The sequence below is a fragment of the Astyanax mexicanus genome, chromosome 22 (genome assembly GCF_023375975.1).
Source record: "Astyanax mexicanus isolate ESR-SI-001 chromosome 22, AstMex3_surface, whole genome shotgun sequence".
NCBI classification, from domain to species: domain Eukaryota; kingdom Metazoa; phylum Chordata; class Actinopteri; order Characiformes; family Acestrorhamphidae; genus Astyanax; species Astyanax mexicanus.
The window spans coordinates 16,774,086-16,788,883 of record NC_064429.1 but is presented as its reverse complement, the minus strand read 5'-3'; the positions used below and the strand labels follow the sequence as shown (position 1 = coordinate 16,788,883).

General features: G+C 37.4%; 2 protein-coding genes across 2 annotated transcripts in view; both read right to left on the bottom strand.

The window, feature by feature from the left end:
* The window catches only part of LOC125786735 (cyclin-dependent kinase 5 activator 1-like), an 832,135-nt gene that overhangs the window by 681,946 nt on the left and 135,391 nt on the right, over window positions 1-14,798 (bottom strand). The window lies entirely within an intron of this gene.
* Window positions 1-14,798, bottom strand: part of antxr2a (ANTXR cell adhesion molecule 2a) — a 104,480-nt gene that overhangs the window by 47,548 nt on the left and 42,134 nt on the right. The window contains exons 13-16 of the mRNA XM_022664850.2: window positions 8,272-8,316; window positions 8,021-8,116; window positions 2,141-2,305; window positions 1,388-1,468 (exon numbers count right to left, since the gene is read on the bottom strand). Coding sequence (XP_022520571.2) covers window positions 1,388-1,468; window positions 2,141-2,305; window positions 8,021-8,116; window positions 8,272-8,316 — 387 coding nt within the window. The remainder of the gene's footprint in view (window positions 1-1,387; window positions 1,469-2,140; window positions 2,306-8,020; window positions 8,117-8,271; window positions 8,317-14,798) is intronic.

Sequence of the window (14,798 nt, the reverse complement as noted above, 5' to 3'; positions counted from 1 at the left end):
TAAAAGAATGCAGCACGCTTATCCAACACTGGCAGAACTGACAACGTCTCTGCTGTTCAGAAGCTAAGATGCACAACACAAAGCAAATGTTGATGTCTTTTTTATTGATTAATACCCTATATTTGATACTTACAAGTAATCCAAATTTAAAAGTAATGTAATTAAATGTATTTTTAAACAGTATTTATTTCTTTATTGTGTTTTATTTGTATTTGCAATTTGGAAATGTACGTTGTGAATTTAAAAATATAACTTATCTAAACAAATGTCTTGTTTTCTCTTGTGTCTTTTTAATTGGTCTTTAACCAAGCAAAAATGTTTTATCCGATTACTCAATTAATCGAATCGATTTTTTCAGTACGAGTACTCGATTACAAAAATAATCAATAGTTGCAGCCCTAGATGTATTTACTGATCACTGTGGCAAACTGTTGTCATAAGCTGTTAATGTGATCATTAAAAGTCCATTACGATCCATATAGTTTTTTGAAGCAGGAAACACACTAAAATATATAGAACATATAGAATATAATGACCAAGACAGGGAAAAAGAAAAATCTCTAGAACCTAAAGAAGTGTGGAAAAGGAGGCTGCTGGTAACTTAAAGCACATTGTTCTTCCAAATAAAAAACCCATTTACACTGTACGTGTGTTTTATCATCAAGACTCCCACTATCGTCAACGTGTCTGTAAGACCTGGCCAACACTACTGGCCAAATGATGTATCAGTCAGGTCCCAGATGAAGCCTGCACTCACACTGTACTGTCAGTGTCAATGAGAAAAGCCAAATACCAAAACAATGAGATATCACAGAGATCCCTTCTCTTCAGAATATTTCAGTATGTTCCCCTCCAATATCAGGCTGACCCTTTGCAGCAAGCAGTAGAGCTGATGTAGAACAGCCAAAAAGCTGTCTAATAAAATCTCCCTCAGAGAAGCAGAGAAGCTCTCACGGAGAGAGCTGTGGAGAAACTCAACAATAACTGGTATCAACTAGGCAACACGGAAAACGACAGAATGCTACACTCTCTGTTTACGAGCCCTGTCCTCGGTTTATTCGTATCTGTTATTTTGAACGAGTACGTGTTGTTTGTATTCGCAGTTCAGTGTGCTACAGTTCTAAGCCCTGCAGCGGTTTACCGTATATGGCTGCGACTGCCATATCCTGCTCTGAGTGTCTGCAGCTGCAAAGTCACAAGCGAAGAACAGCACTTCCTGTGGTTTTGTGTAAGAAACAAAAAGGACCCTGGTACACTGAATAACTCTGCATATCCCTGACTGCAGAATTGTGCTTTTACGGCCATGTGCTAGTTTTAATAGTAATGCCATGGCCTCTTTCCTGCTAGTGGATTGCAGGGCAAACCTCACTGGGTTTCAGTGGCCTACCTTATCCGCAGTAGTGGGTCGCATTAGGGAAACGCGGTCGTACTGTCTCCGCAGTAGAGCCCACAGTGCATCAAGACGGCCCTGCACAGCGAGAGGAAGAAAGTCAGTGAGGTTAACCCAGTGTTCCGCTATGTACTGTGGCTAAAGCTGAGGCCTAGAAATGCTACAGGTATTTGTCTTTCACACTGCTTTTGTATACTTTTATGTGTCTCCTGGTCCAAAAATCCAAGCAGTTCAGCTTGGTTTGATGGCTTGTGATCATCCATCTTCCTCTTGATTATATTTCAATTTCAAAGAGGTTTTCAATTTGGTAAAATCAAACAAACTCATAATTTTTAAGTGGTCTCTTATTTTTCCCACAGCTGTATGTAAAATATCCATGTTTTGAGTTGTTTTTCTGTTTGCACAGAAAATTGAAGCCAGTTCTATCATTACCACCCACTGTGCTGTCCACTGTTGGTGGTAATGCCTTCTATGATATGTAGCCATGGTAAACGGGTGACACTGTAGATGAAAGATCAATGTTACTGTCACTGTTACTTCATCCCACTATCAAGCCGCGCTCAAACTTGCTCAATAATTTGCATCACCTTGCCATGAGCATGCTGGGCAGTGTTCAGCCTCACTCACAAGATAACACCTCACATATTACACAGGTGTGAAAATTCCTGAACCATTTCAGAGTAACAATTCATGGGGCCAAACTTGAAAATACAAACTTGAAATACAGTGAGGGGTTAAGAAACTTCTCACCGTGATTGGCGTGTACCACTTAGTCTCTGTGTGGTGGTAGTTTGGTGCGGGTGTCGGCTTTTTGATCATAGGCTCTTCTACCTCTTCTGGTACGGACACCACTGCGTTCTTGGCCATCTCCAGTCTTGCTCCCTCCTCTGTGGAGCCTTTCTCACCCCAGCGTACCTGGAAATTCAAGCAGGGGTCCGGTCAACTCAATGAAAGAGAGAAATACTGCTTTAATCTTGTTTTTATATATATATATATATATATATATATATATATATATATATATATATATATATATATATATATATATATACTGTATATATATACTGTATATATATATATATGTATATTATTTTTTTTTTCTTCATGTTTGACAGTAGGGGTGGGGGGACTTTCTATTCTTTGATGCATTTTGATTCAGACGTGGATGATTCTTAAACTTCTAGTATGCTTGTATGATTTCATGTTCTAAAGTACACATATTGTTTATTCTCCCATTTCTCTTATGTTCTCCCAAACTTGTGTGTGTGAATGTGTTGCAGCCACTCGCCCTGTCACACTGTTTACAGACTCTGATTTATGATCAGTTAGCAATGACTAATGCTAATCCATGCCCATCCTCTACTTTCATCCGCTTCATTTTCCTCCAAATTGTCGTCACAGTACTGTCTCTGTTCTGAAGACTCTCAGACTCTCTCTCTCTCTTTTTTTCTCTTGCTCGCATACACACACACGCTCGCATGCATGCACACACACACACACACACACAGCTGATGGCACATTTCCTCTTTCTAAGGTAGGTTAAAAAACGCAGCTACACTTCATTTAGTTTATTTTCTCCATTACATTTCTCAGTTAAAGTCAGTAACTCAGGACATTACAATATTCTCATTTAAAAAGCATCAACACTAGCCTGAAATATTATAATACAGTAAATAGGCTCTAGTCTAGTCAGAACCACACTTTACTATTATTACTGTCTCCCTCACAAACATACAGAGCAGTATCAGCATTCAAAAATAAATAAAATCATGATTTTTTTATTGATTCATCAAAGAATACTGTTGTGATTAATACAATTGTTTTTAGGTGAGTGATACCACTAAATATAATGTAATTTTGCCTCAATCTCATGCAGATTCTTTTTATTTACATTACATTTCATGTACGCTCCGCCTACACCGACCATGGCTGTTTACTTTCACTCAAAAATCAACTAAAACACTTTATTTATGTATTTATTTATTTGATATTTTAACTTCTATCTGGTTTTTATATCACCCTAGCAACATTAATCCTACAAGTGTGTATTAATCATTTGATTAATTAAAATAACTATATTTAACTGTATATAATTAAAAATAGTGTCAAATATCCTATATAATAGCAGTATTTGGTAACACTTCACAATAAGGGTAGTTATGACAGTAATAAACATTGTGAAAGAGTTAAGTAATGTATCTAATAACTATTAATTAACACTAGTTAAACATGATTTAACATTACTAAATAAAAGGCTGAAGAACTGTGTGAATAAAAAATAATCAAGACATTAGTTAAAAATGTTATGATTAAATGATTAATAATGTCTTATTAACTAATAGCAATTAGTAATTAGTCAAGCCATTCTGTTGTAATACTGTTAACTAATCTACTCTTATTGTAAAGTGTTACCCAGGATTAATTATGGATCATTACAGATATTTGACTTTAAAAGTACCAAGCGGTCATGCAATGAGGAAAAAGAAATCCTGTGTAGAAGAATCACATTGCAGACTTATGAATCGTAATCGAATCCAATCGTAAGGTGCCTAGAGATTCCCACCCCTATTTTACAGCTCAAATTACTGTAATAACTCAACTGCATTGACTCTAGGGCTGCAACTAATGATTATTTTGGTAGTCGACTAATCTGCCAATTATTTTTTTGATTAGTCGATAAGTCAACGATTATTCCTGCCATGTCCTCCATCTCTTAAAACAATAGAAACTGCAGAACATGAGATTTAAATGGAATTTAAATATCTGAATGTTGTTTAAACGTGGACAGTACTGATATTTAGTGATTAAACATGTAATCTGTTGGGTTTGGGCACTTTTGGAGACACAGACTAAGTTGAGGGTAAACTGTGTGAGTGAGACATTTATCCACATTTCCTATATCTTCCATTGCGCTTCTGTCCTCATCACTGTGTGTACTGTGTGCTACTGTTACAAATGAACGATTAGTGGACAATGAAATTTGTAGTCAACAATTTTAAATAATCGACATTGCCGATTATATCGACTAATCGTTGCAGCCCTAATTGACTCTATTTCTGACTTGCCACTTTGTCTCCACTGCTGTGCACCTGTAATGCAATCCACTACATCTGTCACCGCTGTAAACAGGGGTATAAGTTTAATTAAGGTGGCACGCTTCAAGCTGTAGGTTAAGCCACTACAATATAGAACAGCTTTTCTGCATCATCTATGGATATCTTGGGCTGTTACGAGAAAAAAAAGAGAAAGAAAAGAAAAACTCTCGATGAATAAAACATCCCCCATGCCCCCATGCTGCGTCTCCCCAGACGCATGTCAGCGTGGGCTTTAAGCGGAAAGAAAGGAGGACAGGTTGATGTTAGGCGCACCTCTCCGCAGGTCCACAGCGGAAGCCTCAGAAATGGAGATGGGGCCTGTCTGAGCAAATAAAAGCTCTGGGTGTTAAAAGAAAAGGCGAGGGGTGAAAAAAAACGTCACTCTCTGGCGAAACTCCTGGGAAAAGTTGGAGGCGAGGTTTCCCTGAGGTTCGGCTCTTTACGGAGGAGGAGTAGCGGAGCGTGGCGCAACGCCACTCCCCTTTGAGCAGGAGACAGCGATGAGCGGTGCATTATGGCTGAACAAAAGGGACTGACAGGATGGGAGCCGGCGAGATGAATTCATTAAGGCCAGCACAGCGGATCCCGAGCCTTCATCGTCAACGTGACTTAAGAGAACAGGACGTGGCGGGAGCCGAACTGGCAGGAGCCCGTCACGTCACAGGCGTCAGTCAAGGTGTTCTAGATCTAAGGAGACTTCTGCTTAAAACTTTCAGGGGAGAGGAGTGGGGAGGTGGGGGGTGGAGTGCTGGGCTTTCTCTTCTTCTTGACATAAAGAGTACGCTCACTTCTATGGATCAAAAGAGAGCAATATGCTTCAGCCTTTTCAGCTTCCTTTTGAAAACCTGCTTGAGCTGATACAAAGAAATAATGCTTACCTTAAATATAGACGAGAGCAGAAGAAGTGGACAGATGGACAAAAGCATGAAAGAATAGATACTGGTTTAAAGAAGATACTGGTACTGCAGGTAGAGTGTAAGCTTTCGTTACTTTTAGCTATATGAGTCTTGCAGCACCTGTATGAAGCACCTGGCTGATGACTACACTACTACATCTGAAGTAATAAGAAACATATGCTTTATATCAAATGAGTAAGACCTAACCTAACATCTGCAGTATTGTGCAAATGTTTTAGGCACTTATGGGAATTTTAAATAAAGAAAAACCTACTTATCTTCTTAATAAGAACTTACAAGTGTTTATTAGCTCAGTAAAACACTGGCATTACAATAAATACAAACAGCACCTTTACAAAAAGCAGAGCTTTTACTGCACTGTTTTCCTTAAAACATCTCATAATCTCTCCTCATCCAAGTTTAGTAGTGTTATTTCTAGTTCTCATCATATCAACATCTGTTTTGGTGAATCAAATCTTACAGATGTTAAATCAGGTAAGCTGCTGATGGAACTGAACATATACACATGCTGGCTGAGAAGCATCCAGGAGAAATGTAAAAAACCTACTTACCTAAAAATGAGAAATTCTTGTTACGTTTTACTGTATGTATGTTTATTTGCATCTGTTTAAATCATATGTGATGCTTTTTTCAAGCACATTTACTCATATTGCTAAGATAAATAAATTAGTGTAATTTGCCTAAGTGCCTAAAACTTTTGCATAGTTCTGTACATCACATCTCATGAACAAAAACCTGGCAACAATATCACATCTAAAACAGAAATATGGCATTGAGAGCAACCAATTCGAATATGTACAACTCAGATCAATAAAAGAATAGAACAAGGCTAGAATTAACTCCAGCAATTTCAGACTGAGAAACAGCTTCATTCTGGAAGCTGTAAGACTCTTAAACTCCACCTAACTACACACTGCACTGACACACAATGACAAAATACTGTTTACAAGCACTGTCACTTTACCCGCACTGAGACACTTTATCTTTTACTGCTCTTAATTCCATTATCATGCTCCTATAGCAAAACTTGCACTCTGGACTTCATGTTGCTGCTACCTGTCTACTCTCCCTATTTATTTTTATTTTTTGGGGGGTATTTATCTTTACCTATCTATTTTGTATATTATATTTTATGGTATTCTTTTATTTTATCTATATATCTATTTTAATAACAGCTCTTGGGTGTAAACTGGATTGTGAGATCACAATTTCATTCCACCTCATGTACGACATGTGATGTGAATGACAATAACATTTCCTTGAATCCTTGAATTGAATATATAAAATGTACCAATTCTTATCTTAATTAAATCAAACAGTCTCTCTACTTACAAAGAAAAGAGGAGAAGATTTCTCAATTACTCCCACTGCCAATTTCTGAACCAACCTCCTCAAAAACACATTTAAAATGACAAATAATACTAACCTCCACCTTATACAATATAACATAATTCAGAGAGTACACTACACCAGACACAAACTATAAAACCGGGATTAGTAGACTCTGAAATCTGTAAACACTGTTTATTAAACACCCCAGACAACTACATACACTGTATGGTACATTATGGTACTGTCCACCCATCAAACACTTCTGGCAAATGGTCATAAACTACTTGGTAAACTAAGTAGTTATAAGTAACTATTGGGAAAACTCACTCACAAACTATCAGCGTCTCTCAAAAACTGAATTCAAGAACACATAAAAACATGGTCAGCATTAAACAACCTTTTACATCAGTGACATTATCATCCCAAATAGATCAACACACCACTAACACCACCAATATACCAGCAACCATCCCATACATCTACCATCTCTACCGAATGTTCCTATACACACACACACACACACACATATACACATAGACTGGGCAGACACTTATCTTTCTTCCCTCTATTATTTTATCCATTTTCTCTCTTTTCTCTCTATCTCCACGTACAAGATGTTCCGCTCTCTTTGTTGTTGTTCCTTAATGTTAGTTTTTTTTCTTGCTATATTTTGTCTTTTTGCCCCCCCCCCCACTCCCCCCCCCCCCCTTTTTTACCTGTTATCTTGCTTATATTCGTATATCTCTTATATAACTCTGTATTAACACTAATAAAGATTAATTGGTCCTCTTAAGAGGGGGTGTTGGCAGGCCCAAAAAAAAAAGAAAAAAAAAAAAGCATCAGATTATATTTTAGTTCTAACTAACAACAGAAGACAACATTCACAGTTTTAACTTCTTGGCTAAAATAAGTATAGTATCTTTTTCTCTAAAATTTAAATCCTTGATAGGTAGCTTGCTGTATTAGCATTGTGCTAACCGGACATAAATCAGTGTAGAAAAAAGCACAGAAAATAAGGGAAATAAGATGGAAGGACTTACGAACTTTAGAATGTAGGATCATATGAGTGTACTATAAGGCAAAAATGTGACCCTGTTACGCAAAATACATAAATGTTAACATGTCTGAATCGATTTTTGCCATTTGTGAGTCGATTCCAATAAAGATGCATCTAAGAATCGAAAATTTCTCCCACCCCTATTGAGTTTTAATTAGCAGTTTAATGTTTTATACACTGCAGGTGCTTAAACATTCACAACAACCACTAAAACTTGAGAGTCAGTCACCTCCATTCGCCTGATCCCACCGACTCCTCTTCCTCCATAATACGACGCGTCCACTGTTGGCCACTTCTTCTTGGGCAGTGGGTCCTCCTCGGGTTTCTGGAAAATGAGAGCGTTCATTTCCAAACCACAAGATGACAAACACTCAGGAAAATGAGCCAAAACTATGAATCATCTAACTCTATTATGCACACAGAACAACATGAAGTCCATGAAGAGGGATAAACAATCAAACAGCACATTATTGTACTCACAGGAGGAGGTGGAGGAGGTCTTTGAGGAGGAGGATCTTTAATGACCTTCATGAGAAAAAAACAACAGTTAGAGCTTTAGAAGTATATTTGTTTAGATAGTAAAGTATCACATATTCAGATACCTGATATGACAAACTTTATTATAGTGTCATAAATCCAATTGCAACAAATCCCCTACATGTAAAAAACTCAAAAACTGTAAAAAAAAATAATAATAATAAAGCATGGTATGTTATGTATAGTACAGTTTTCTTATTAACAGGTGTATTTCATTTAATTTCTAAATCAAAAAATAAATTGGCAAGAGGTGCCCAAAAGTCTGCTTAAGACTGTATATACAGTTCATTTAAATATGAAATATGGCAATATAGGACAAGTAATCACAGAAAAGTGTAGTAATAAGTAATCAAGGTAAAATATTTAATTAACAGGGATACCACTATATATATTTGAGGTCAATATGACCCAGCATTTTATACAAACTGTACAAACAAAAGCTTATATCTCACCTTTTCACTTTTTTTTTAATGTTTAATTTGACAGTTTATAACAGATGGACCAATAGAAATGGTTTGAAATTTAATCTTATTACACTGACTTCCATTGAAAATTAAAACTTTCTTTTCTTTTCTTACACTTGTAGCCTTTATACAGGACAAGGCATTTTAAGGGGTTAAATAAGTGATACAAAACCCTTTTTTTCTTCAGTAAAATAACTTTATTTTACATTCTGAAAATTCGAGGGCTTTGAAATCTCTTAAGGGCACTTGAAGAAGCTGCCTGTTCACTCTCTGCTCCACCTTCATGATTCCAGATCAGTAACAGAAATCAACCCAAATTCTGCATGTTTGCAGAACTAGACAAACATGACGAAGCTAAAGGTTTGGAGGAGATTAACTGTTTCATTTGTATTCAGGAAAATGTTGATTTTAAAATGAAGTTCAGGAAAGAGATCATTTTATTATTTTATTTAATATATTTTGACATTAGCAGATTTACCTTAAAATGATTTATATTTTCAATTACAATTAAAATTGTTTTTTTAGTGATGTTCCTTATCAAACATGAAAGTTTTTAATGTAATGCTTGAATAGAAATCATCAAGATTTAGTGATGTAATGTCAGACAGACAATTGACAAAAATCCTGGCCTGTTAAGGAGTAAAAGTTCACATTACAAGATTAAATTACAAGTTGCCAGATTCAAGGTTTTTGAGTGACACTCACTCAAATAGTAACTTCACAGATATTTAAATTTAATTTCTAAATAAATACCAAAATAAATAAGGCATGTTTTGATTGTACAGGGAAAAAATAACATTTGTTCTGCACTAAGGTATCACAATGACAATAAGCAATAATGCAGCTAATCAGCAGATTGAGAATGCAGCAGAAACGCTGCTCCTTGGTCTCAGCACTCAGACTCTGAGGAGCAGATTTACAATTGAACAACTGGAGCCTGGCACCTCCCCGCACAGTTGATTACAGGGCTCTGCTTGTAAACCAACACAGTGGGCCCCTGGTGCAAAATAAAGAAAAGCTCAAAATCAACTTGTTGACAGGGGAGTCTTTGGGGTGAGCATGGCAGCCCGTTTATCTCTTAATTAATTGGATGAGGTTCAGCGCTCCCCTGCAATCCCCCAATCATAAGTCCTAAGGAGTTAATTAGCTCCAATGATATGCGAAAGGGAGGCTCAGGCTGTGCTCCAGACCCCGTCTGGAAAAGGAGTGCCTCGTCCCCGGTGGAAGGGAGAGGCACGTGTGTGTACACACACACTCACACGCACACACACACACACACACACACACACACACACACACACATACGCACACATGCACACATCTTGTCAGAATTAACAGGAAAGAAGTCCTTCTGCAGCTCTGTTCCTGACAGTGTTGTGCGTGTTGCTGTGGCAATACGTGAATTTAAAAAGACAGTAATGGTGGGGTTCACCCTACCACCACACTTCTGAACCATAACAGCCATAATATCCTTCTCTGAAACAAAAAATTACCCCTTGAAACCTGTGATTCCAAGCAAAAGCACTGTACAATTAAAATGTTTAATTATTTAAATGTTGAAAGTAAGAATATAAAATGTTTCATAAGCTTTTCACACTTCTACTCAGTGATAAAACTGAGATTGCATCCGGACTGCAATTGAAAAAACAGGAGGACCAGTGAGTTTTTTCGCTTTCTCGGTCACATGACATAGAGTTCAGTAGCTCCTCCATTTCCACTCACTGTTGTGTATATGTAAATCTCTGTGGAAAATGCGTGCCCAAAGTGTAATTACAGTGCGAAGCAGTGCTCAAATAGCTATTTTATTAAATGCGAGGACACGAAAATCAGAGATGTGGATCCAGATGGGACTAAAATTACTGGAGGACCACGAAGTTCAGCGAAAAAAATATATATATACATATATATCAGCCTGTCATTTTCTCAGAGGACGTCTGAGTAAAACACGTACATGGTTGTTCTGGATGGGAATAAAATTACAGAGGACCCCTCATTAAAAAAAGAAATTACCCCAGAACCCCCTGGGAAACTTTTCTCGTCTAGATATAAACAGTATATTTTAAGACTTATGTTTAACTATTCAACTACACATACAGTATCTATACATTTATCCTGTCCCTCAAATGAGCCAAAAACCTAAATCTAGTTCATACCCTTGTCCAAATCTTAACCTTAATGCTAAATCATTATTGACAATCAAGTGCTTTGACAGATAATTAAAACATCTCTGAGTTTCTACAGTACAGACATTCAGATTGGCTATATGGAACTATGATATCGTACAAATTAACAAATTTTATCACAGTAAAAAACATTTATATAAATATGTCTACACTATTCTCAAACGTTAAAATATTAAGGAAGTTTTCCTTTTTCTCATGTGAGGATAACTAATTCAAGGATTCAAGGATTCAAGGAGATTTTATTGTCATTCGCATCACATGTGGTACATGAGGTGGAACGAAATTGTGATCTCACAATCCAGTTTTTCACCCAAAGAGCTGTTATTAATAGATATATAGATAAAAAGAATACAATAAAAGAAATAGAATATACAAAATAGATAGATAAATATCCCAAGAATAAAAAAAATAAATAGAGAGTAGAAGGTTCAGCAACATGAAGTCCAGAGTGCAAGTTTTGCTATAGCAGCATGATAATGTGAATTAGAGCAGTGGAGATAAAGTGTCTCAGTGCAAGTAAAGTGACCATGTTGGTAAACAGTAAACAGTAATTTGTCCTTGGTGTCAGTGCAGTGTGTTGTTAAGTGGAGTTTAAGAGTCTTACAGCTTCCGGAATGAAGCTGTTTCTGAGTCTTGTTGTTTTGCACTTAATGCTCCGCAGCCTCCGGCCTGAGAGGAGTGGGACAAAAAGTGCGTGTGCTGGGTGGGTGGGATCCTTCCTGATGCAGGTGGCCCTTTTCCTGCACCTGGAGGTGTAAATGTCTGTGGTGCTGGGGAAGCTAACTCCAACAATCCTCTGTGCAGCCTTCACCACCCTCTGCAGTGCTTTCCTGTCTGCAGCAGAGCAGCTTCCATGCCACACGTTGATGCTGGAGCACACGACGCTCTCCACCACACATCTGTAGAAGGAGGTGAGGACTACGCTCCCGAGTCCAGCTCGTCTCAGCCTCCTGAGGAAGTAGAGCCGCTGATGTGCCTTCCTGACCAGAGTGGAAGTGTTGTTGCTCCAGGTGAGGTTGCTGGTCAGGTGCACACCCAAGTACCTGTAGCTGTCAACCACTTCCACCGCAGATCCTCCAATGTGCAGGGGGAGGTGGGCATGCTTGCCCCTTCTGAAGTCCACAATCATCTCCTTTGTCTTTTTTACATTGATGCAGAGGTTGTTTTCTCTGCACCAATCCTCCAGGTGTTCCACCTCCTGCCTGTAGCTGGACTCATCTCTGTTTGTGATGCATCCAACCACTGCCGTGTCGTCCGCAAACTTCACAATATGACAGCCTGGATGGAGAGGTGAGCAGTCATATGTGAGCAGTGTGAACAGGAGGGGGCTCAGCACACAGCCCTGAGGGGAGCCAGTGCTGAGGATTATGGAGGGGGAGGAGATGTTGTGAATCCTCACAGACTGCGGCCTGTTGGTCAGGAAGTCTAGGACCCAGTTGCACAGGGAAGAGCTCAGTCCAAGTGAGGAGAGTAAACTAATCGTGAAATTGAAAGAATAATCTAATATCCTCCACCGGTGAAAACAAATGTGATCCAACTGAATATATGGCACTGATTTTTGGAAGTGTGCTTTTGGAAGGGTGATCAGTTATCAGATTTTGATAACTCTATTGTATCATTATCTGTGACAAAATGTACAAAATGTACAATAGTACAGTATGTACTACATAGTTGCACCATAGTATTAGCCATAAAGATTGTAATTTTAAATAGATTTGAATTTTAGGGACTATCTGAGTAGTCTACACAGGGGCTATAAAGACCTATGGCACTGTAGAGTACAACAATCACTCATTGATTATCTACAGATACATCCATAGCCCTTTGTGGGTTAGACACAGATGCTTAGACAATCTGTTTAGTATCTATATACATAGGTGTCAGCTTAGTGCCTCTCATAGATTACCTACAAATAACTGTCTAAACATCTTTCTCCCTTTGTTGTGCAAATACAGATATTCAGAGGGTTTATATATAGTTATAAAGGACTTATATAAAGGGGCTATTAAAACCTATGGTATTGTATATTAGTATACTGTATTTCCTCATAGATTGTCTACAAATAGTCTAGGTATCTGTATTTCTTTGTGATTACCTTAAGTACAGATGGTTAGATCTTCTGTTTATAGTCTATATTGGTGCTGTATCATACAGTAAGACCATTATTAATGTTACTTTACCACACTAACAATCATTATATTTATATGAATAATATTTGTTTTGCTAATTTTCTGAAAACTGCACTGCTTAAAGCTAAGATAAGCTTTTTCTGGTCATCTTTAACTTTTTCCTTGTGTAGTGCTCTGAAGGAAGAAGCTGGTCTTACTCAATTACTCAAGCAAGATGAATAGACCACCACTCGCAGGTTATGCATTTAGGAAATTAGTTTTCGGAAAAACGCTTCATAATTATCACATATCATAGGTTGAACAGCTGTTTCATTCACATTAAAGCACATTGATACCATTACAGCACTGTTGTCATTATAATAATGGAAAATCATCAATTAGAGTTAATTAATTGCTCTTTGACTCACAAATGACTGTTGGCAAATCCGTGAACGCCTGTCGGTGGGGGCCACGCATAGCAATGATTAACATATTTTTAGGAAGAACCTTCGGCTAAAGGATTAGCTCTTTTATTGAGTAATTAAGCGGCAGATTTATATTTCCCCGACATATTGTGGGGTAAATAAGGCATTACACAAATGACATGCCAGGCTGTTAGGTCTTCAAACTACCTGACGGACAGATGTGGCACAGACAAAAACCCTCAGAAACGTGGTTCGGGACGATAAAGTAGTGCCGTAATTAAATTCCAAACCACTGAATACTTAGCCATCTGACACTCGCCCGAGAAGCTAAAAGCCACCGCTGGAAAACCCACCAATTGGAGGCCTCCGGGGCAACATCCCCATATGGCTTTGGGATAATTGTCCAATTGGAGCTTATAATCTGTCCTGTTTCGCCCCTCTACACACCATGTTGTGTCAAGCTGTTTCCCAGCTTAAAGCGATCGCGGATAAGTGGCAGGTAGCATATTTGCAAATTAAAATGCACTTACATTAACATGAAGTTAACCTATTTGTGGGAAAACATCAACTCAATAATCCAGGAGGGCACACTAACAGGGACAAAGCAGAATAAACGCACATAGCTGTGGTTATGTAAGTGTAGTGTGTATTAGAACCCAACAAATTTGACAAATACCTGAGAAAAATTACAAATACCAGTTTTCTGGAGCTTTCACCTAATTTAAAGATTTTATTTACTTTTTACTTAAAAAAACCTTTTCATAACTAATTTCATAACTAAAGACATCAATACAAATGTACAGTATGTTTTTATTGCGCTATTTAGAGAACAAAGCTAGTGTTTTTTTTTTTGTTTTTTTAATGGCATAGACCTAAATATTTGTTTAATGAAACATTGATGAACATTGGATGATAACTAGGGGTTTGCAATATAATGATATTTCATCATATTTCAAATTGTGATACAGTAAATACTGTAATTGTGATACAAAATATGTTTCTTAGAATAACATTGTCTTGTATACTGTGCTTCTAGAACAATGATAAACTAGATATTTTAGTATAGAGATTGTAATTAGTCCTGTTAAATTGGATAAAGTGCAACATATTCTAAATATAAAGATGATAGCACTTTTTGAAATGAGCCTTTACAAGGTTAATTTAGTCTGTATGTCAAAATATTTCAATTAATATCTTGTGTCATGAAAATGTCTTAAATATTGTAATACAGTATTTTTTTCCATATCACCCACTACAAATGATAACTACAAAAATCCCTTAAGGACAGAT